The sequence below is a fragment of the Opisthorchis viverrini genome, assembly GCF_000715545.1.
Source record: "Opisthorchis viverrini unplaced genomic scaffold opera_v5_68, whole genome shotgun sequence".
Lineage (NCBI taxonomy): Eukaryota > Metazoa > Platyhelminthes > Trematoda > Opisthorchiida > Opisthorchiidae > Opisthorchis > Opisthorchis viverrini.
The window spans coordinates 1,749,528-1,772,893 of record NW_008751724.1 but is presented as its reverse complement, the minus strand read 5'-3'; the positions used below and the strand labels follow the sequence as shown (position 1 = coordinate 1,772,893).

The 23,366-nt window shown below is 45.1% G+C and overlaps 2 protein-coding genes across 2 annotated transcripts in view; one reads left to right on the top strand and one right to left on the bottom strand.

Moving 5' to 3' along the window:
* T265_13462 (hypothetical protein) overlaps positions 1–23,366 on the bottom strand; it is a gene marked incomplete at both ends in the record, with an annotated part of 50,386 nt that overhangs the window by 5,592 nt on the left and 21,428 nt on the right. The window contains 6 exons of the mRNA XM_009168964.1: positions 3,174–3,247; positions 4,817–5,114; positions 5,566–5,596; positions 6,723–6,991; positions 13,853–14,111; positions 21,609–21,654. Coding sequence (XP_009167228.1) covers positions 3,174–3,247; positions 4,817–5,114; positions 5,566–5,596; positions 6,723–6,991; positions 13,853–14,111; positions 21,609–21,654 — 977 coding nt within the window. The remainder of the gene's footprint in view (positions 1–3,173; positions 3,248–4,816; positions 5,115–5,565; positions 5,597–6,722; positions 6,992–13,852; positions 14,112–21,608; positions 21,655–23,366) is intronic.
* Positions 37–23,317, top strand: T265_04261 (hypothetical protein; the record flags this gene model as incomplete). Its single annotated transcript, XM_009168950.1, has 2 exons — positions 37–218; positions 23,194–23,317. The coding sequence occupies 2 exons, from the start codon at positions 37–39 to the stop codon at positions 23,315–23,317; spliced, it is 306 nt and encodes a 101-aa protein (XP_009167214.1).

Below are 23,366 nucleotides of genomic sequence, written 5' to 3'. Positions count from 1 at the left end.
GATGTGTCAGACCATGAGGGGGGAACGAGTGAGCAGATGGAAGGGAATACAGACGAGGGGGGATTAACAGGCAACGCAAAACGTCCGAAGTACCGCAACGCGAACTGCGCTACAGACAGACACAGAACGACACAGGTCAACAAGGATTCACATGAGGAGTGGGGTGACCTGGCACACATGTTGGTTAGGAAGATATCAGACACGTGGCTCGTGACCAAGTGCGTATAGGCCTGAAGTACTGCCTTTACGATTCAGGTTCACCTCCTAAGTCCCCCCACGGTTATAAGGGCGAAGAATATGAGAAGTAGAAACAGACATACATGGAGCTATTATTGAGCCGTCCACTGTATGAATCACCAGTCGAAGTTGGCATTTGATAGATAAGGTATGAGGAACAATGGCATATCGAAGAGAATAGAAAAAAAACATCACTATTTAGCATCAACCCAACATTATTTTAAGTTTGACCATTTTTATCCCGGTAATTAAATTGACACAGCAGTGTGGGGCATTGACAGCTGATCAGGTGGCTGTTGATATGCTCACCTAACTTAACAATTATCCATTAAAGTTCCAATGTTTCAGTGACCATGATCAACTTCTGCCAAGCATCAGTCATCGTATGACGGTTTTGTGCACCCACATCCACATGGGGGCTAGGTGGCTCAGTGGTTAGAGAGTCAACCACTGACCGGAACGTCCGTGGTTCAAACCCGACCTCTGCCCCTCGACTTCCCCTGTCTATGCTTTGGCAAACTGGCAGTATCCCAGCCCTTGTACTTCCTTCTGGTGGCATGGCAGTTGAGCACCGAAAGCGTGCTACAGCTGAACGATTCACATGGCTGTAGAAAGCTTTACTAACGACTAGCCACGATCGCCGAAAAGTTGGGATTACAGTATGGGGGGGGGTGACAGTTATAGCAGCCAGTGTGGCGGTCTTCCAAACAAACAAAACGGTATGCAGGAGTGTATTTGGTGAAAGGCCAGTGGGATGTGTCAGACCATGAGGGGGGAACGAGTGAGCAGATGGAAGGGAATACAGACGAGGGGGGATTAACAGGCAACGCAAAACGTCCGAAGTACCGCAACGCGAACTGCGCTACAGACAGACACAGAACGACACAGGTCAACAAGGATTCACATGAGGAGTGGGGTGACCTGGCACACATGTTGGTTAGGAAGATATCAGACACGTGGCTCGTGACCAAGTGCGTATAGGCCTGAAGTACTGCCTTTACGATTCAGGTTCACCTCCTAAGTCCCCCCACGGTTATAAGGGCGAAGAATATGAGAAGTAGAAACAGACATACATGGAGCTATTATTGAGCCGTCCACTGTATGAATCACCAGTCGAAGTTGGCATTTGATAGATAAGGTATGAGGAACAATGGCATATCGAAGAGAATAGAAAAAAAACATCACTATTTAGCATCAACCCAACATTATTTTAAGTTTGACCATTTTTATCCCGGTAATTAAATTGACACAGCAGTGTGGGGCATTGACAGCTGATCAGGTGGCTGTTGATATGCTCACCTAACTTAACAATTATCCATTAAAGTTCCAATGTTTCAGTGACCATGATCAACTTCTGCCAAGCATCAGTCATCGTATGACGGTTTTGTGCACCCACATCCACATGGGGGCTAGGTGGCTCAGTGGTTAGAGAGTCAACCACTGACCGGAACGTCCGTGGTTCAAACCCGACCTCTGCCCCTCGACTTCCCCTGTCTATGCTTTGGCAAACTGGCAGTATCCCAGCCCTTGTACTTCCTTCTGGTGGCATGGCAGTTGAGCACCGAAAGCGTGCTACAGCTGAACGATTCACATGGCTGTAGAAAGCTTTACTAACGACTAGCCACGATCGTATCATAACCTACAATGCTGTTTTGATTCTTTCTAACTTCCTAATTAGACGAGCGTATTCAAAGAAGAATAGGTGCAGATAAACGAAGGCAGCTGTGGTTCTGTCACATTTCATGCTTCAGGCCGGTCCATTCATATGGAATTCAATAACAATGATGTATAGCGAGTCATCAGCAGTTTCGGAGCTGAAAGAACGTGGTGGTAGTCAGACTTCGTGGTTGATAGTCTTCACACAGAGAGTTCCGTAGCTTAAGAACCAGAGGCTGCGTCAGCAGTTAACCACTGGACCGAAATCCGATCTTTAAACTGCTACTGCATACGCTTTGGTAATCCGGCAACATATTAGTCCCCACGGTTAAATAGGATTGTACACTAGCTATGCGCGAAAAAGGTATCAAACGAGGATGCTTTGGTTTATGACAAGGTAAGCACATGCACAAGCCGGTTAAACGGTGTCTAGGATCTGCGACAGGCTGATGTCTTGAAGAATGGTAGACAGGACATACATGAAACCAACCAAAATCTTTATCTCTGAACAAGATTTGAATGACAACGATCTCTGGTTAGATTCTGGTTAGGTTAGTACATTTCACCCTAGCTGCTGAAGCCTTCAGATCTTCAAGCGAAAGTGGTAATGCTGTACTTATGCGTAGCTCAGATATTTTCTTGCCTACATTTTTGTCAGATCGAGTACATGACACTGAAAGGACACTTTCTCCCTACTGAGTAGTGCTCAGTATCAGTTGCTTAACTAATGCGATTCACAGAGTTGAACGAAGCTCATCAAAACTGGACAAGTTTGAGACTGTTCACTCGAGACTGGTCATCCACGATCATGAAAGTGAGGTTCGTACCTGGTAAATGCTAGCATCGTAGCGATGAATCAATGCCTTGGCTCAATTCAAAGTGAAACTCAGGAGGGACCGGGAAGGCGCTTGTAAGACTATTTAACACAAATTTCCGCTCAATCCAGAGTTCACTGCTAGTCAGAGGGTGAGTATCACACTCATTTGGTTATGTTGTTGAAAAATTCAACGGGAGGGTATTGGTCATTCGGGTAACAACTGATTTTACGTCAAACACCCAATCCTAAGACTATTATCTGCGACCCAACTGCTTAACGTTCGCGTCAATGTGAAATCGAAGCAATTGATTGGATTCATGGGATACACAAATTTAACCAATTTGGGAACTTGAAGTCCACCGAAAACAGAAAAACAATTTAACAATGAGGAGGTCAGGAGATACGGCCACTGGAAACACGCCAAAATATCAACCACGGGAAAGGGTAGCGCATCTCCACCTACCTTCAATCGATAGAACTCGGCGCAATTCCTCTTGAAGCATCTCAATCTTCTTTTTAAGATCGTCTTCCTTTTCCCTGGAGAGAGAAATACAGAGAACAAACAATAAAAGACAGAACATCATAAACGAGAGATTCAGTTGAGTCTCTCGTGAAAACCAAATTGATTTGCAAATTAGTGTATTTCTCGAAAAGACAGACTGGCTAGAATACGCATATTCTTCGTCTTATAAGTGGACTGATTGGGCGAAACGTCTCAGTGGTTAGAGCGCGAATTTACTGACCGAAATATTTGTGTTTCGAACGCGACCTCTGCCTCGACTTCCCTGTCTAGACTTGGCCAACCTGGCAGTATCCCAGCCCTGGTGCTTCCTTCGGGTGGCATGGAAGCTAGGCACCGAAAGGGTGCTACAGCTGAACAATGATACTTCTATTTTTTATTATCAGTGGACTGATTTGCTAAATTTCAGTCGTACACCTGGATAGGTTCCAGCCAACGTAGGGAAGTCTTGTTCCATAATAAAACGGCCTACCGAACACGCCAAAGTTTCGACATATGGTTGAGCAAGTCGTGGAGGGGGGTGAGAGAAGACCAATCAGTGAATGAGTTCGATTAATGGTGCGGTGTTCCAGCCAATGGTTGCTCATGTAACGAGAGACTGGACAGAACACTCATACGAAAAAATCGTTCAGCTATAACACCCTTTCAGTGCCTAACTGCAAAGTTGCCCAAGCCTAGACGGGGGAAGTCGAGATGCAGAGGCGGGTTCCGAAACGCGGACCTTCCAGTCAGTAAATTCGTGCTCTATGCATTTAGCCATCTCGCCCCACTCGTGCGAGCGAAACACGCATTTTTTAAAAAAAATAATCAACGCAGCCCGCAGTAATCAGTTAGTAGTATTTGTTGTGCATTAAACGATCATTAAACACGAATTCGCGGATTGTTACTAGCTGGTAGGGAACTACGGGATGCCGACAAAATGTCTCACCAAACAGTCAACCGTTGTGAGCTGTGCAAACATTTTATCAGATCTTCCGGGTAGAGCTTGTAAAGCTATATCCCCAGAAATAATCGTATCAGGGAAGAGTGAAAGCAAAGATCCATAATTTCATTCTGATCTAATCAACTCTAAATTTTATTGGATCATTTGACACGGTTGGAGTGGTAGGTAGCAAGGGTGCACAGAAAGAACTATCACCACTTAATCAGAATGGTATACCAATCATCAAGACAAAGACTGATCCATGAACGAACTATAGGTTTCAAGGTCGTTGACCGCTGCGTAACACTGTTACGTCCCAAGAGACTGTGGGACGGCCAACAACAGCGCAACAGATTGCCACTCTAGAATAACTACCATTTTTTTAAGTGGTTGAAATCTGCATGCGGCGAATGCTTGCAGTTTTAACAAGCAGTTGATTATAACTACATGCCTCAAAAGCGTAGTTCCAAGATAGCCGATATTTAATAAATGAACCATGTAAGGAGAGAACCGTGAGAAGGTAATTCTACAGATATTCCTTCTTTCCAACGAAGCGAACCTCCAGTTAGCAACCCTCACATTTGCTCAACCTATTGCTCCCTCATACTCTAGGAGTACCCTCAAACCAAGATAAGAAGCCAAGAAGCGTGTTAGGCCCACTTACATAATAGAGAGCTGATGCCCTCGATGGATGAGAGCGCTTTTCCTGCTAACCAACACAAACCAGCGACGAAGTAGTTCTTCCTCGGCCGCGGTTCCCGGGGCACTCTTCATGTGGTGTCGTAAACGCTGTTCTAAATCTGCAGCCTCTTGGTCCAATTCTTGTTGTGCCCGATCCAATTCATCTTGCTCGTTTTTGATGTAGTTTGACAAGGCGGGCGGTTGTTCCACCATGGTAGTGCTAGGGACCGCTCGAGTAGATGGCTGTTTCGAATCCACCGGGTTAAGCCGATGCAACGTGTCTGAAAAGCGTGGGAAAGCAAGATAGACGGTGAGGAAAAGTCACTTTTAACCAAATCTATATTCTTCGGAAAACAAACCACAAATGGGCGTAGGACAACAGTAGCGAAACGATTGCAACAGTGGCGTAGGCAATTTGTGGAGTGCAAGCTGGCCTCACCAAGAAGATCTATGAGCGTGCAGTTTGCCAGGAAGCGTTGGAACAGGAACTAGAAATAAGGCGGAAGGATGAAGACCTCGGCTTTTTCTCATCAATTATGGGGCAAAATATAAGACAGATCATTGTGTACCGCAGCACAGCGAACAAATCACAGTTTGCACCAGGTATTAGATTTTCAACATGCTAATTTCAACTGTCATATATCAACCATAAACAAAGTGACTGCCAGGGTGTCTAACCAATCGGCGACGAGTCGAGAGTAACCGACAAACGATAACAAACAAAAACCATACCTGAGTTTTCTGGTTCCACCCTTATCACATTCTGAGGGAAGAAGGAAAAATCACAGTGGGCGAATATTAATACAAGGTGTCGAACAAAAGATCAGGTAAATCACATATCAAAGACAGTTATCTTCGTGAGGAAAACGTAGCTAGTAGGATCCACAGTGGGACCGCCGAAAGTACTGATCGATAACATATTAGCGAAGGCGAACAATGAACTATCCCTGTCAAGAACTCTCGCCTTACTTGCACACTATTCAGTATGTGTACCTAGTTGCCGCTCGTGGCCAAACGGTTGAGTCCGAACTAGTAGATGCGAGGTTGCGGGTTCAAGACTCTCGATTGAAATTACGTGAGACACGTGCTGCTGATGAGTCCTAATAAGAATCAAACAATTGGCTGTACAGTGTTGCTTGACTTTTCAACATCACTTATAGGACGACATCTCTACGGTGGCTGTCGTACGCCCCGATAATATAGGGGACACTGTCACCGCCAACAACAACTGACGATTTATAGCAAAATCAGGGTGTTGGCTAATTTTTGTTGGCTGTACAGTGTTGCTTGACTTTTCAACAGACAGACGATCAACACGGATTCTGTCGTTTAAACTTACACGGTTCCAGTTTAACCAGGAGCAGGAAAAGCCACGAAGAGAATGTAACAGTGCCCGGTAAAAGTAATCAATTTAGCGGAATAATCACTGTAGAGAAGATAATCCTCCAGCTTAACCTTATACCCAGCTGGCCTTTGGAGACATATAAAGATAACCGAGCAGTTCGCCAATGAAAAAAGTTTTGAGGCCTATGGCATAAGCAGTAGAAAAAAATGTCCTAGTACCGTAGTGTAAATGAAAGATGAAATCGTCTAGCTGTAGCACCCTTCCGATGCCTAGCTGCCGTGCCAACGGATGGCGGCATGAGGGCTGAGATACTCCCAGATTGCCCAAGTCTAGACGGGAGCAGTCGAGATACTGAGGTTGAGTTCAGACCACAGACCTTCCGGTCTGTAAGCTGGCGTCTTAACCACTGAGCTATCTCGTGATGTAGGATATCATCATTATCAAAGACAGCAACATCAGTGTAGCCACTGAAGCTTCACTGCCGTAGGACAAGAATAAAACTACTATATATGTACAAATATACTACACATGCGCACCAACCTACCCGTGTTACAGTAGGAGAACTGGAAGTCTTCGCACTGAAATGATGCTCTCCGATTCGAATCGGCACAGGAGCCGTGCTTCCGCGGCCAGAAGCGAAAAGATTTAACTGAGACAACTTCAAATGTAATACCTTCACACCGTCCGTCGAAGTAAAGCTATTACTGATCACAGCCTTCCGTGGTGAGGGAGATTGGGGGCCCGTTGTCGTCACAGCTGATGCTGTCGAACCGCCCGTAGCAGCTGAGGTTCCGTTGGGCATACAGATCGTCCCTAGACGTGAGAATAACCAAACAGCAAAAAAAACAAGAAGAATGAGGGAGAAACAAAAACAAAATGATACGAGTCGACCAATCGGGTTCCCCTGATAAGTGAAAGAATAAAGCGTTGCTTTGGGGAAAAACTTACTGCACAGGACGTCTGCAAGATATCAGAGTAAAGGAGGGAGGACAGTTCAAGGGAGGCTGTATAACGTGTGGAGAACATTATATTCGACGCACTTGTCGGTTAGCTATTGAGTCACAAGTGAACACATATTAGGAGTGACGATCAACGCTGAAATGAAAAAATAAGTCCCTTCTTCATACGCACAGTCCAACTGGAAACGAAATAGTTTCAGGAACGGTTGCTGAAGAGAGGGTGTACTGTACAATCGAAATTTCAGTGCCCCCATGAACCAGGTATTTACACGGTTCTAGGAGTCACTTCTCCCTAATCCTTCCAAAGTAAAACAACCTTATCGAGGTAACTCATGAAGGTTCCTCGAGAACGAAGTACCGCAGCTGCTGAAATTGTTGTTAACTAAGAAGATCACGATCCTCCGCTGAGTTTCAGTGACTCTGCAAAACCAGTTCAGTGGTGGACTGTCTCGGAACCTGAAATCAGATGGATCGTTCCAGATTTGACCCATGGACGGCATGGACTGTTAGCTCCGACTGTCACCCGTGGATCAGAAAGCCCCTATTAAAACTTATCTGCCAATCAGGACGACACAGTACATGAATAACAGGAGCGAGATTAGTCACGACCACGACCGAAAATCGGACTAAGATGTTAAAAACCTGCTTGCACCGCAGTTTTATGCACGCCGTGTAATTTGGCTCCAGTGGATTGGCTTCTTCTCAGTGAAAGTAGTGGCGGCTCATGGATTTGGTTGAGAGCTCGCAGTTCTGGTGCACTGAATGCACGCCTCAGTGCGGATGTTAATAACTGAGTTTCCATTATCGTTGCATTCTCCTCTGTTTGAGGGCCGGCTTCTTGGCTGAAGTCGTTTAAGTCCCCCATCAGCGTGACCGGCAACTAAATGTCAAGGATATCCACCTCCTTCAAAGAGTATTGTCAGAAGTTTCATTTCTCGGGAAACAGTCCGATATGACCAAGCGATTTGCTCGCATTAACAGTCTAAACCGTCAAAAGCACATACAGAGATGGCCAGGTAGTTTCTGTAAACAGGTCCATCAATCCTACATATGACAAGGATATCTAGCCATGTCGCGGTCCTTAGATTCAGGATAAGTAATGAAATAATCAACGTTTCGGTCTAACCATAACAAAGCGAAGAACGTTGGAAATGATGTGGTGTGGCATACATTCAGTCGAATCTGACCACTGAGATCGGCCGTGTGTATTTGTGCAAGCGATTCTCGAAAGTTGACCTACTGATTGTTAATTTGGGTTTGAGAAGCCACCATTGAGGTAAAGCCCCTGGTTACGATTCCTTTCCCAGGTCCGTCCGCAGAACCGAGCTATAGCCACTTCCCTTTCGTGTTCACACGTCACGTGGGCCAGCATGACGTTTCGAACAGAGACCAGTGCCTTAACCGACAGTGCCTGGTCACGCTAGGTACACACCCCGAACAACCTGACCTGATAAACCTAAGTTAGTGCCACAGCGATTGCCATCCGTAAGCAAGTGATAACTCACGCACCATTTCCGTTGTGAACAAGCTGCAACCAGACAGCCTCTATTCTGCTATGTAAGCAATGGCGATAGAATAGTCGACGAATATGAGCAAACAATCTACAAGACACACAGATCTCGGATGCACATATATTCAGTCAGCGCCGCAAGTTTACTACACATTTGTTTTCTAAAGAGGTAAGTGTTGCAAAATATTAGTAAGATGCACGCCACTAGTTAAACCTGAGCCGGAAGCCGAGTCTCAGCTAGGTTCGGGGTTTTCGATTGAGAGTTCGTCCCGTAATTTAAGCCAATTTATGCTGAAAAGCCGAAAAGTACTGTACAGCTGTTTTATCTCTATTGGGATCATTAACACGAAACTCCAGGGAGTTTCGAGCCACCAACCTAGTGGTTTGGACACTCAAACGTTCCATCACGAACGGCTAATCAGCACTGTGATTAGCTCGCAATTAGAGAGGATAGAGCGCCACTCTCTCTTCAATCAGGGAAACCACATCACGTGACTACATTTTGATTGGCACCTCGGGTGACGAATTCTCAGGTGGAGGTTTCATTCATCCTGTGGAATTATTCTCCCTCTCAGCTACTTGCAGATTGTTGGTTCTGAGTGATTCTGGATGATCCCGCAAAGTAGCGCGGGTTTCCCTAATGGGTCGATATCGGTTTTTATCGCTTGTACCAGCTAGATATGAGAGCACAGCAGGCGATAAACCCAAAATCACGTCATTAAGCTTTGTCCAGTCTACATTAAAACAGCAACCAAGACGTATACTGAAAACTAGAGACCATGTATGAAGTGAACGATTTGTGTTTGGTGGAATACTTTCTGAGGGCTCTCACAACTTTGGCGCATTTTCTCGCGACCCGCCTCAGCGACAGTTCCGTTTTATATGGGACCATCGCCCAGTGCGTGCTAGTTCATAGGTATATAAATAGCTCGGTGTAACTGATGTGTGAGCAAGTACCAAATGTGTGGTCACACTTGTTCAAACAAAAGAAAAGTAACTATCGAGACAAGTGCATAAAATGCATGCAAAATGTGAATGGCCCATCTAAATGACCAATCTATTTCTTTCGCGATGCACAGTGAACCAGGTCCTCAGATCGGGCGGCATCAGGGCAGCAGTTACACCAGTCGGAAGAACACCCGGTTTGGGCGATCATCTTTTAAGCAGATCGACGGGACGACGCAAAGACAAAGAAAAATCGAGAGGACAGATGGGCAGAAGCGTACAAAGCGCAACTAAAAGCGTTATAGGGGAGCAGCAAAGTTGTAAAAGCTAACGGTAAACCGTGCAATTTGCCTAATAATAGGGGTTTTCCGGTTTTCCCTTGCAGTTCTACGAATATATTCGACAAGATTCCACAAAATCGCAAGCAAAGTAGGAGGAATATAGAAGCTCTAGAATGATTGATGCCTAACTTTGAGCATGAGTGGATCGGGGGCAGTATACATGTGAAGTGGAAAACCAGCAAACAATGGAAGATGTCATGCATTTGGGTGGTCAGAGTAGACGGAAGTGCAGGCATTTGGAAATGTTATCAGGCTAAGTGTATCCCACATTATATGGGAGAGGATACTGCAGGTGCAGTCGGCGCGTATTCATTGGTTAGCAAACACCAGAGATGTGAAATGAAACAAACGAACAATGAGCTCAAGGTCACAACTGTTGCATTACATACCATCTGAGTTGAACCGCATTAGCACTCGGGGGGTTTTTCTGCGTTCTGAATGTGGAGCATTCGAGAATGGGGTAGTCCCAAACCGCATCACAAACATACAGAAAACATGCGTCCAGGATGAAGCAGGACAAGCAATGTGAATGAGGCACAGGCATTGAGAAAAAACCCATTTGGTAAGCATACAAAGCGCGCCATTGTTGCAGGAAAAAACAGGCAGTTATGTGATACAGTGAGATGTAAGCCGTGTGAGTAGCAACCACGGTTGGTGACAGTGAATGTTCACACATCAAGGAGGGGGACAGGAAGGAGCAGAAAAGGAAAAGAAAAAAGACAATGTGTATTGATCTCATATAATTGTTCAATTACGTTGTAACCACAGCGCTAGCAGGGCAGCAACACAAAGATAAATAATTCACTCATATCATTAAATCGGGCGTTGGGCGGTTTAGAGAGCGGCTGCTCAAATCAATATGGCGCTGTTAGGGGCTTTGATGACTTACCGTACGTTGGTCGACTGATACGATGTAAGGCACCTTGATAAAGACGGGTGTATGTCAAATTACTTGAATTCGAGCTTTTGGGATCGGACATAGGAAAACAAACCATTTATTCACTGGACCGTTTCCATTGATCTGGATGTTTTTTGGAGCATCAAGGAAAACGAACTGGCGAAGAGAAGCTCCCTTGTCGAGTATTTCATATGGCCAGTGTTTCAAGACAGGTGCGAACTCCCACAACCCGCAAGCTGTATGTCAAACTACAGATCAAAATATACGCTATTTGATTGGCCGATCTGGTTTAGTGGTGCAACCAACCAAATGAGACCGTTCGGCTGCGACCGCTTTTTAGTGAATAGCTGTAGTGCGACGTAAGAGAAGAACGAAGTCTAGGGTACCCCAAGGCGTTCATTAGCATAATTTCATTCCGGTTGGGCTTGGACAGAAGTCGGAATGATAACTGCTTAGTCGCAACACAAAAAAGAAGACTTCGGTAATACGGAAAATTGCTCGCTTCGAGGGGGAAGGGGGGCACAACCAAACAAACATTTCAAGGCCTCACAAATGTATTCAACTGCTCGTTCACTGTCCCAAAAGATGTTCAGATATTTGTTCTCCCTGAACAGACCAGCCGCCATCGTCACCTAATCGTCACCATCATCATCATCATCATCGTCATCATCATCATCATCATCATCATCGACAGAATGACATCAGTGTTCAACACCGATGCTTCACTGCCGTACAACCATGACTTGTTTCAAAGCCTTATTGTGAAGAAAAGAATAAAGGTGGATGGGGGAGGGACTTAGTGCTAGCTTAACACAATCATTCCGAGGTGCCTACACCTCCAGACATTCACTCAGGCAATCTGGATAGAAACTGACAACAAGAACGCCACTGACATCGGTTGGCAGCCATATCTTGTAGTGTCTCCAACCAGGCACAGTGAGGATCACGCGGTCCCCATCCTGGAAGGCGAGTAGCACCAACAGCACCCAAGCGTTTCGTGATTTCCTTCATACTCTTCTGCCAAGTCAAGGGTTGGCCACTTCTCTGTTTACGCCACTCTGAATTGTGCATGAAAAACAACACTATCTTCGGCAAACGATGGTTCGGTATGCGTAACACATGTCCTAACCAACGCAGCTTCTGGTGCTGGACACATTCTTCTATGGAAGTACCCACTGCACAACCGAAAACGCGTTTTCTAACTGTCCCGTTACGGATTCACCGACCCCAACCCACATGAGCTGTGGTTCTGAGACAACGATGGTCGAACACCTGAAGAATTCGCGGTTCTGCTGCTCGAATAAGCCAAGTCTCACAGCCATACAAGTTTAAGTAGCAGTGTAGGAGTAGGTTAAAAAACAATACAAGGATGAATTAGACACACAGGCTTTTCACTCTCCCTGATAAACCAATAAGTGCATCGGCCTTAGATGCAACAAAAACGGCCGGAACCTCCTGTTGCACTTAACCACAGACAATGTCATCGGTGGTGGTGACGTGACTTATCGTTGTGAAAGACAGTTTATACGGTCTTGGCAACGAAGCCCGAACTAGTCACTTTTGAACGGCCTAGCAAGCGTCATGATAACCGCTCGGCAGGAGATTTGCAATAGCTTCGATTCCTTTGGTTCACGATCGTTCACACGGACCAGTTAGAAGGGTATCATTTCAGTGTTGGTGGTTGATTCGCAATGGCGTCCGTACGGAATTGGCAGCTGCGTGATACGTCCTCAACTGCTCGCATTTCTGAAGATCCTTAAAACGGTTTTCAAATTTCACAATTTTTAGGATTAAATTCGTTCGCTAGAGAGAGGGATTTGTTTCTGGGTAGACTCGCTGTTCCGATTCTTGTTACTGCAAAGATGTTAGCGGTAGAACTATTTATCTTTTTTTCGTGTTTTCCCACCGTAAACGTACCATGTGCATCGTTCAGCTGTAGCACCCATTGGTGTCTCACAATATTAAAGCGATAACAATTACAGAAACACTGTGGTGCAAAGATGGACTGGGAACTGCCTCACTGTGAAAATTCCGTCTGCAGTACTTGAAGGCCTTTGATTAGAAGTGTAGGGATTTTTTGAAATCGACCAACGTCGTAAACGTCGGAGCACATCGCCTGACTAACATTCACATTGGTGGTATACGTCGAAGAGATCGAATTTTAGTGTCGAACATCGTCGAATGAGAAAAAATATACACCATCGTTACATCAGTACTGATGTCTCCTTGCCCTACAACGAATCTAGCGGCAATCGCAACCTCAGTAGTCGTGACTCGTTCACCGTAACTATGGCGTTCCCCATCTGTTTTCGTATTGCTCAACAAGTTACTTAGAGGTGCAGTTTACACGCACGTTGAATCAACGAAATATTCTATAAGTTCAAAAGAGGTCCCGCGACGCAACAGAACGGCGACAATTTCAACGTTTGCGGAGACAATTGATGGTATTGGAAAACCGCAACACCGAAACGGAGAATAGGGATCCCGCATCTTCAATCGCTGTGCATTTTGTCACAACGGGCTAGATGATTGATCCTAAAGTGGTTTCACCAAATGAATTATCATTTGGCAACCCACGACAGTTCAACGAACGTTGGGTAGCATTGGGTATTTTGCCTATGCCACGATTCTCCGGGGTGCTTCCTTTGAACCTAACTAATCTCCAGGTCCTCTTAAATTTACTCAAGTAGCCTCCAGGAAGAGTCATATACGCCACATCCGTTTGGCGATAGGATTTCTCGCTGATATGAAGAGAAAGCCCCAATATCCGATACGCAATCAATACTCTGTCCAGAAACATTGACCGAAAGTCGATTCCAAGCCAGAATACAGGAAACTGGTTTAAGGACGAAAACATGCACTCACTTGGTGTTTTCTTTTGGGTTACTTATGGAGATTCTTCAATCATGACCATAAGATATCCGCGTTAGGAGAATCTGATCAATCGACGGCACAAAATGATGCTTAGTTTAGACAGCCCAACTGTAAAATCTAGGTAAGGTGGAAGGTAAGAATACCCACTTGTGGATGAATGCCGGGTTGTCTGGTGAGTTTCCGCGCTGCCATCCGGTCCGGAGCTAGATTTGACTTTCTCTAGGGGTCCGCAGTTAGGCATCCCAAAAGTAGAGTGTGGGCGTGGTTTTCGTGTACTCGCCAGTGGAGGGAGAGCATCTGTGTAGGGGAGGTGAGCCAAGGACTGTTGTTGGTGCTGGGAACGCGTCTGTTCGAGTAGCTGACGTGCTTTGGAAAGCATATGTTCGTAACGCATCGAAGCGGAACTCTATTAGAAACGAAAGAACAGGTACAGAAAATCTGTCAATACCAAAAATCGCATGAGACACCTTTCTGATTCAGTTGAGTCTCTCGTGAAAACCAAATTGATTTGCAAATGAGTGTATTTCTCGAAAATGTGTGATTTTGTTTTATCTATGTCATTTATACGGTCTTTCAGTATAAAAAAAATCCTCGGTATCACCGATTGATGCTATTTCTCGAAAATGTGTGATTTTGTTTTATCTATGTCATTTATACGGTCTTTCAGTATAAAAAAATCCTCGGTATCACCCGATTGATGCATACCTCACCACCTAGAGATAAAAAGCTCTGTTCTCCTATCAGAAGCTTGAAGTTGAGGCTCAAGTCAACCCGAAGCTCAAGTATAGTCATGGTGAAGTGGTTCATACGATGTGCACAACCAGTGATTACCTCCCTTGGGAGGAAAGTCGACACTTCGCATGACCGTTGAATTCTGAGAAATCAGCAGTTGAAAAAACATCCGGGAGAACAGCAGCTGATGCGTACGTCATCCACAACATCTGGCGCTCTTAATAGGGACAAGCTTATTAGATGAGACTAACGGATGCTCATTCGTCCCTCAGTTATACTTCAATAAGCACTCAGAGTCCTATCAACTGGATCTTTTACATAGACATGTAAACGATTTGGTCTTACCAGATATTTCAGCGATCATCTCCGATCGGCCAATTATAGGGCTTTATGATGCATATTTGCCAGGTAGCCCAAAAACCCATATGCTACCGAACAGCGTTTTGCTGGCATAGTAGGCTCTCTTTAGAGGAGGTTTCTCTTCAGGTCTAAATCTCCCTCAGAGAGAATACTCGATATAAACAAAGATGAAGGTTTGCGAGAAACAATGCCTGAAATGAGTTGCTTTAGTCAACCACATTGTCCAAACATCAAAAACATGATGATAAATCACCGATATCGTCTGAGTTGATCACCAATTTGTTCAACATTAAGATGAACAGTCTCGTAAGGAGCTACTTTGGGAATGAGCTCGATTTTACAACATCCGCTTTTTCACATCACGCAATTGCATTTCTCCTATGGTTCAACCACAGTACCATTTCGGCGCACGGCTACCCGAAGGAAGCACGTGGGCTGATATATTGTCAAGTTTCCCAAAACGGACAGAAACAGTCGAGACGCTATTCTTGGGTTCGAACCATGAAACTACCGGCCTTGCCCAGTGACATCTCAGCATTTCTATTATTGGGAAACTTCAATCCAACAAACACTGAAGGGTATAATGTAGCGATACAGTATTCTGTGGATTGCTTCCCCCTTACTAACGGCATGGAAGATCGTGAACCAGACAACCACCGTACGACTGTTTACATCTAAACCTGGTTTCGTTTATCAGATAAAGTGGGTTGGACTGAGTCCCACGCATCTGGAGTAAGTCAAGGCATGAGCACTGCCGGTCAATTGGTGACTGAATGCACCGGTTTGTTGCTTCGATCCGTGGTATCACAAGGTGCTTTCACTAGTGGCTTTCCTACAGAGCGATTTTGTTTGCACCAAAACGACCAAACATTCGGTGCCTTCGCAAAGCGAGACAGAACACTCGGAAGATCACGAATGAACAGCCTGCTGACTATTGTCTGATGTGGTACATGGCTGAAAGCGAACAATACGTCAAGAAATCGTTGAGTGGAGGCTCGTTTGCAGAATTATAGCAAAGGATCAAACGATGGCTTGTAAGACTTAGAGAAAAACGGACACATCTATGCGGTCATTAACTTCCCCCCATTCACTCACTGCCTATTTGTTAGATTTGTGCCCTCGTCTCGGATCGAACCTCCGAACCATCAAAACCTCGACATTCAGATTGGTTTGGGTGCACCCGAAAGAAGTTTCCCAAAAAAAAAGATTACCGTAACATTAAATGGCTACATCGTCAATTCGACTGTTTTTTTATCCGGCAGATACCGTTCGCGAATCTGTTGTATCCTGGATTGCTATCTATAACTCTGAGAATGTCCATAAAAATCCCATAACCCGTATCGGTCCATTGGTGTGGAAGCAAAACCACAAAATACCTAGAGTCGTCGGTCCAGTAGCGAGTAGATACCGCAGAAGCTGGTCTGTTGGACTACAGCTTGATGTCTCTTCGAGATACAGAAAAGGGAACTCGTGAAACAACCATTCAAAATGCAATGTCAAAGAGTTGCAAGCGCAAAGCACACAGTGCACTGCTGACTCCCATGTGGACGGGAGCTACGATACTATATAATTCAGCTGTAGCACCCTTTTGGTGCCTAGCTGCCATGCCGCTAGAAGGAAGCACGAGGGCTGGAACACTGCCAGGTTGCACAAGCCTAGACAGGGCAAGTTGAGAGATAGAAGTCGGATTCGAACCACAAACCTTCCAGTCAGTAAATTCGCGCTCTAACCACTAAGCCATCTCTGTAAACCAGTTTGTTGATTGTCTGCCTGATTAGTCCCGATAAGATCGCTCATAGTTACAGCCACAACAGAGTAAAAGTTCTTGACAGAATAGTTGGTCGCAGACCTCTACTTAACGCGTAATAACAGTGCTGTCCACGACAGACTATCTTTCCTTTGGGTCAAACGAGCGATCAATAGTTAAAAGTGCATGGGTCAACTGATCACGAATGAACCCGGTAAGTAGCCGCCATTGAGGAACAGAGCAAGTGGGACTGTACATTTGAAGGAGCTTATGACGCAACTCCACGCATCGCGGTGCAGACACTGTGTACGTGCAACGTTCGGGAGGTCAAACGTGGAACTACCAACTGGAAAAGAAAATTGACCTAGTGTTCTATAACTTTCGGGTTTCCCGTGTGCATTTTATTTGCACATGATGCCGCATTACTGCTTACCAGCGGATATCGCTTTCCGCGGTGGTCATTGACCACAATAAAAAGGAGGTCAAAGCCATAAAGCTATTTGGTGCATAAATTAAAAACGGTTTCGTGTACATGCAGGGATTACGCATACGGAACGTGCCCAGTCGACATTCCATCAAGCACATGCGGCAGAATTAACAGGCCAACATATGACCACGAAGAAAAATAATAGTAATCGATGGGCCAGCTATTTATTAGCAAATAGTTTGTCAAGGAGCTGCAAAAACTAGGTTAGTAATACTGAACACAAAGATGGCTGTAAGGAACAGAACCCTTGTGTGTTAGGCAGTCAAGGAACATGAAGACCAAGCGTTTTTCGGGTTGCCAGGATTAGACATAAGCAATCAGAGGCGACGGGTTCGAACCATGTGACTTCTAACTCTCAAGAGCTTTTACAGAGGAATCGCGATGAAGTCTGTTCTGTTTTCCGTCGTCAAACAATAACAGTACATCCATAAGCAGATTCCCTCACATGAACTTTGTGCACACCAAAACACACGTGCAGAAAAGGAGTCGATTAGACAAGGTGAGGATTATGGCACAAGCACCACACACCAGGCGTAATCGCTACCCTTCTAGTAACAACCATGGGTTGGTTAAAATAAGCAACAGCAAAGAGGACTTATTCTTGGTACCAACTAAGTACGCCCAAAACCCGTACAGTGCAGCAGTTTCGCGTTGGTAGTCTAAACCTAAAAGGGTGGTCGTTTGAGACATGAGCAGCGAATAGTCCATGGCACCACCATTATCCAATCACCTGATCTTGTGCTCACTGACTTCTTGGCTGGCTGTGGAAGACCCATGGACTAGTAACGTTTCCCTTCCTAATCAGTCTACTAACAGCTTGTAGGTAGTTAAGGAATTCTCAGGATTTGATTGAGATTTATCGAAATATCTGCCAAATGAAATAACGAGTAAAGCTTCCGAATCACCTCAGTATTCACGAACTCCAAATAACCTGTACGGAATGGGACCCTTCCACCTGCGAAGTCGTCATCAGAGGAGATAGTCAACATAAGATCCTGAGACGTGAAGTAAGTGACTGAGGGAATGTAGGGCTACGTCCAATGTGCAAGGTAACCACTGATTGTCAAAGCTGGAAAGAGTTGTGGAAACAAGTGTGTACTACGGTAGACGCGGTCTGGACCCGGGCTGTTGGGTGGACGTGAGACCAAACCAAAAAAGCCATGATTCGTCTACTTTAGGCGAGCGAAGAAAAGACAGATATGGAGCATCGATGGACATGAAGCTTTCCGAATCCATCACGGAGGGGTTAAGCATAACCGATCTGATATCCTTTGGTTGGCCTCTGCTCCTATGCAAAGATTCGTGAACGTACCATTACGGACCATTACTACCTGTGTGATTCTCACAGTCACCGGAGTGGTGTCCTGTATCGCGTTGTGATCCGAAAGACGGTGAGAAGATTTGGCACCTCAGAGGGAAACCTTTGTCAAACACCCACTGTTGACATTCCTGCCAGAGGTTCGGATTTGAGGCGAACACTTCGCCTTTTCATATATGACTTGGAAAAAATGAAACATCAGTTCAAGTTTACCACTTATTAATCTTCGTTTTCAGCTCAGCCCAAAGAATTTCTAGTCGTACGCCTACCCTGCGCCCAGTCCACAGTTGACCAGGAGAGTGGTCAATGTAGTCATATCAATTATTCAGCATTGCGGTGAAATATCTGTCCAGCCGTTTTATGCAGACGTTCTTGCTTGTGCCTCATCCTTCTGTCGATAGATTTGCAGGAGTTAACGTGGATACGGTCTCAAGGATGTAATAACAAGTGTCAAAGTAACATAGGCGTGGGTGATACCATAGTTTTGTTCTTTTGATGCAACGCACACTCCCGGACCCGTTGTGTGAAACATATTTTTGAGGTTTGTAAAAGGCGTCCTTCATCAATACGCAGTTCAGTGCAGCGAGGTTGGAGGTGTTTTCCTGAAGAATCACTACTCACAAGGTCACTGAAAACTCTTTGACAGCCCAAGACCCGTTTCACCCTTCTTAGGGGCCATCAAGTAGGCTCATTTACCGAGTTTAATTGAACCCAGATTGTGCACAGTTTGCGAAATACACTCATTTGCCCAGTAATTGCATTTCAGTGAGGAACTGGGATGAATTACTGCTGAATTTTCTGTTCACAATATTCTTCAACTGAATGCTGTGCACAAAGAACGCCCCACGTTTCCGCTGATACGCTATTCGAGATAATGGTAGTATATTTTCCAGAAGGAACACTACTCATGGGGTCGCGTTAAGGTTTGGCTTCCGGGGCTTCAAGGATCAAAAGTGCTTGTCCTTCTAGATGTGATAGATAAACGGTGCTAATTCGGAAATCCACGTGAACCATGTGATCTACAAGGAATATGCATTCCCCTTTAGGTCTAACCGGTCTAACATCTACGTTGACAGGCTAACATTTCAATCCAACGACATCCCTGCGATCAATGTACCATTTAAATAAGCAAAAGATTTTGCAGCGGCCCTCTGAAAAGTGACTGGAACAGCTTGAAGTTCAGAGGATAGGCGACTGTAGACAGATGATCTGCAATCAATGCACAGCTTGTCCGTTAATTTATTGGCAGCTATTTGTGTAAACATTCGAAATCCTCAGTAAGCAACGGGCTTCCGCCAATGTATGGGCATTCACCGTTGTCTTGTGGTCACCGCAAATATGATCACATACACGGTAGGGTGGAATTATGGGCAGAATGGTTTTGGTGAAGTCCGGAAATCTGATGGGTATGATAACTCCCGCACGCGGTAAACGACCGGTCCCGTCCTACAGTCCTGGTCGGATTAAGACAGAGAACCAGCACGGAAGAAACGCGGTAGTGAGCCGTGAGGAACGCAAATGCTCACCTTCGTCACTGAAAACTCTTGAGTTTCTGCGGTTTCAGGATTTCATTGCACGCATATGCGAGGATCTTCGGGAGAAAAGCTACTTGACAAAGAATGATAACGCCGAATCTTATGGTAGATCGGGTTAATTCAACTTCCTTTCGCGACTTAAACTGCGCAGCTTATTCTAGCACTACTACTGATTTTTGTTATCTTATGGTGCAACCCATTTTTCCCAACCAAAACCTTTCACTAGTGCTACTGCATTCTTAATGTTCAACACAAATTCCACGGGCACATGAGTTATCTGTGGCTGAATATCAAAGGGAGGCCTCAAAAATTTCTACTAAGTACGTATCCCGCTGTCTCCATCTTAGAGAACTGTATCATCTAGCTTCCTGCTTGCTGACATGCACATCTTAGACACCATATTTTATGGTGACTACACATGAATTGAGCGCGCCGGAAATAGCTGGAAGAGTTGTGCCGCAACCTATTGCGGTAGCATGCAAAGGTGGTTTTTCAACCCGTTTGACCCTAGCAGATGTCACTTTTGAATCAGCTTTGGAACTCAACTCCAGATCCGTTCCCAGCAGTTTCCGAGGTATAGCTTTATTGTCATCACTGACAGCAATACCGGATGAAAATACGAGTTCTTCACTAGTGAAGGACAGGTCCGAAGTTCAACGAATTGTTAGGTAACCGGTAACGCTCTATTCAAAAATGTCATATTTCAATAGCCGCAGGATTTCGAATGCCGTAATTACGGTGAATCCTAAAATCACAGTGCTCTGTCAATTTATGCGGCTCACCGATGAGTGATGCTGCGAAATTGGATTCATTCAGCACAAGGGTATCGAATTGAAACTACCACACTATAGCGGGTTTCAGGTTGCAAAGTTGAACCTTTTAGTGTTCGATAGGTCTGGCTTGGGTAACCCGTAGAACTGCGGATGGAAAACACATATTGAAACATTCACTGCAATGGTTCAACGGGCCAAACTTTGTAACACATCTCTCGAGCCTACCTATGAATATGCTGTGTAAATTGTGCCACGGTTCTACACAGAACAAGGACATGTGGTACCTCATAAGAGTGCACGCGACCTGCACTAGGTCTGCTTGGCTGCAGCACGCATGTCGAAGACTAAAATCCCTCAGCTGTAATGCCTTTTCGGTGCCTAGCTGCCATGCCACCCGAAATACTGGACGGGAGCAGTCGAAATGCACAGGTTCAGTCCGAACCATGGAGCCTCCGGTAAGTAAATTCGCTCCTTAACCACTGAACAAGCTCGAGCTCTGAAACGTGAAGTAATGAGGGAAAAATCACTTGGTCCAGGTGAGCGAAGGGTGGACAGATGTTGAGCAGAAAATAAACGCCCAGATGATAAACGGCAATCTCATCAAAAAGTTTAAAATCGATAAGCACCGAGAAACAGAATCACAACTCATTTGTTGTTTGCCAGGTAGACCAAAACGAAGTAAGTCCCAAAATATAAAATTGAATACACGTGTTCTGTTTATTCTTCCATGAATCACAACAGACTAGGTAAACAGAGGTGGCCACCAATGTGAGTTTGGCGTCCAACAAACTGAAATCGGCTCCAACATTGAACACCGATATACATGAAAAACGAAGTGGGCGCCAACATTTCGAGGGGGTGAGATCAGGAAAAACACCATTTACAATAACTTGCCTTTCGATTCGACGAAGCGAGTTCAGAGGGTGCATCGGTTGCAGTGGGAGACCCAACATTCTCCGTGCTACACCGTCTGTTTGCGGACGTAGGTCTAGGTGACCTATGAAAAATGGTGAATGTGAGAAACGCCAATGAAATGAATAGAAAAACTCAAAAGGTACCTGGACAACGAACTGAATAGTTGAAAAAATGCTCCTATATCGGTTTGAACTGATAATATTATGAATTGAAACAGATGAAAAACAGAACACAGTTACCGCTGGCGGATCAAGAATGGGCTGAAAAAAACTGGGCCACTAGGGCAGTGGGACTCGAACATGGGACCTGTCATTAGAAAAGTAAACAAACCGTCAATTCAAGTAAAACTCAGCTGGTTAGACTATTTTGGGGCATAAAAAAGCTCTCCAAAATCGTAAGTTCTATGGAAACAACTTGTTAGACTGTCTCGGCTAACTTTTCCGACAGAGGTGACCACGGTAAGTCCATCCACGACCCATTAACTGCTGATGGTCAGAATTCTGCATTCATCCAGCCATAAATCGGTACAATCGTGATAAAATAACACCATGGTAGCTCTACGAACCTGGGGAAAACCATCAGGAACGAAACAGTTTACTTTCGAACGACGACGGAATAAGCACGCTACTGCGTAATAAAGCCATCAGCGAGATATACCCAGTAGTATTTGCAAACCATTACAAACATCAAGGCTAAATAAGCTAAGAAGTAATAGAGAGTCATGTCTTGTGGGGTTTCCATGAACACACGGGCAGAAACGCGTGACGCAAGAGACATGAAGATCCTTCAGTTCGGGACACGAAGGCACAGTGGTTAGAGCGCGAATTTACTGACCGAAGGGTCCATCGTTCGAACCCAACATCTATATCTTGACTTCTCCAGTCTAGGCTTGGGCAACCCGGCAGTATCCTAACCTTCCCGTGTCATAGCAGCTAGGAACCGAAAGAATGTCACAGAGGTCTCCGGGGGTGGAATGGAAAACACCACCTTCGTTGGGAGGCGGTAGGCTGCAACGACAACTGTGCTCCGATCGGATTCACTTGCGCCTCCACAGATTCTGATGCCTTATCAAGTATTGGCCACCACACAAACTTCTGCTGCATTACGAAGCCATCGGTGCGCAGTCGGTCGAAGTCGGTCAGGGAGGAGAAATAAGAAGAATCAAGTATTGCGACCACAAAGACTAGTTTTACACATAACCTTCCACCTTGATTGAATCCGTTTCCGACGCTATAAATGACGCAAGCTAGAAAACGCTGATTGCCACATGATAATGACTACGTACAATCAAAATATGTACAACTATCAATAAACTAAGGATTGCAAGTCTTGACCTAACACGTCGAAGGTGTGAAACGTATGCCGAAGCGGAGGACTGGACGAAAACAATTTCGTCCACATGGACGAAGTCCCAAGATCTTTCTTCAAGTAACATTTCCTAGATTCAAAGAGCCTTGGAGTGTAAATCGCACGATTTTACTGATAACGAGAAGGAATGTGAGGGGACACGAAAAATCCTACCAGCGATGGGAGAAACGTACATCGAGTTCAGTGGAAACAGTTTTTTAAAAAAATATCATACCCAATTGACCCACGCTCTCTGTTTCTCTTTCCCAAATAGATTCAAACAACTGGTTGAACCAGCAGACGAAAATTCAGCATTGTCTTTGAAAACGTTGGTGGAAGCTCGTCTGGCCCAACGATCGGACGGCGTTTCAAGACAGGACGTCATAAGTGTTGCATAACTTGCATTGTGAGGCACAAAAGGTGATCAGTGGCATGAAGGTGTTCGTA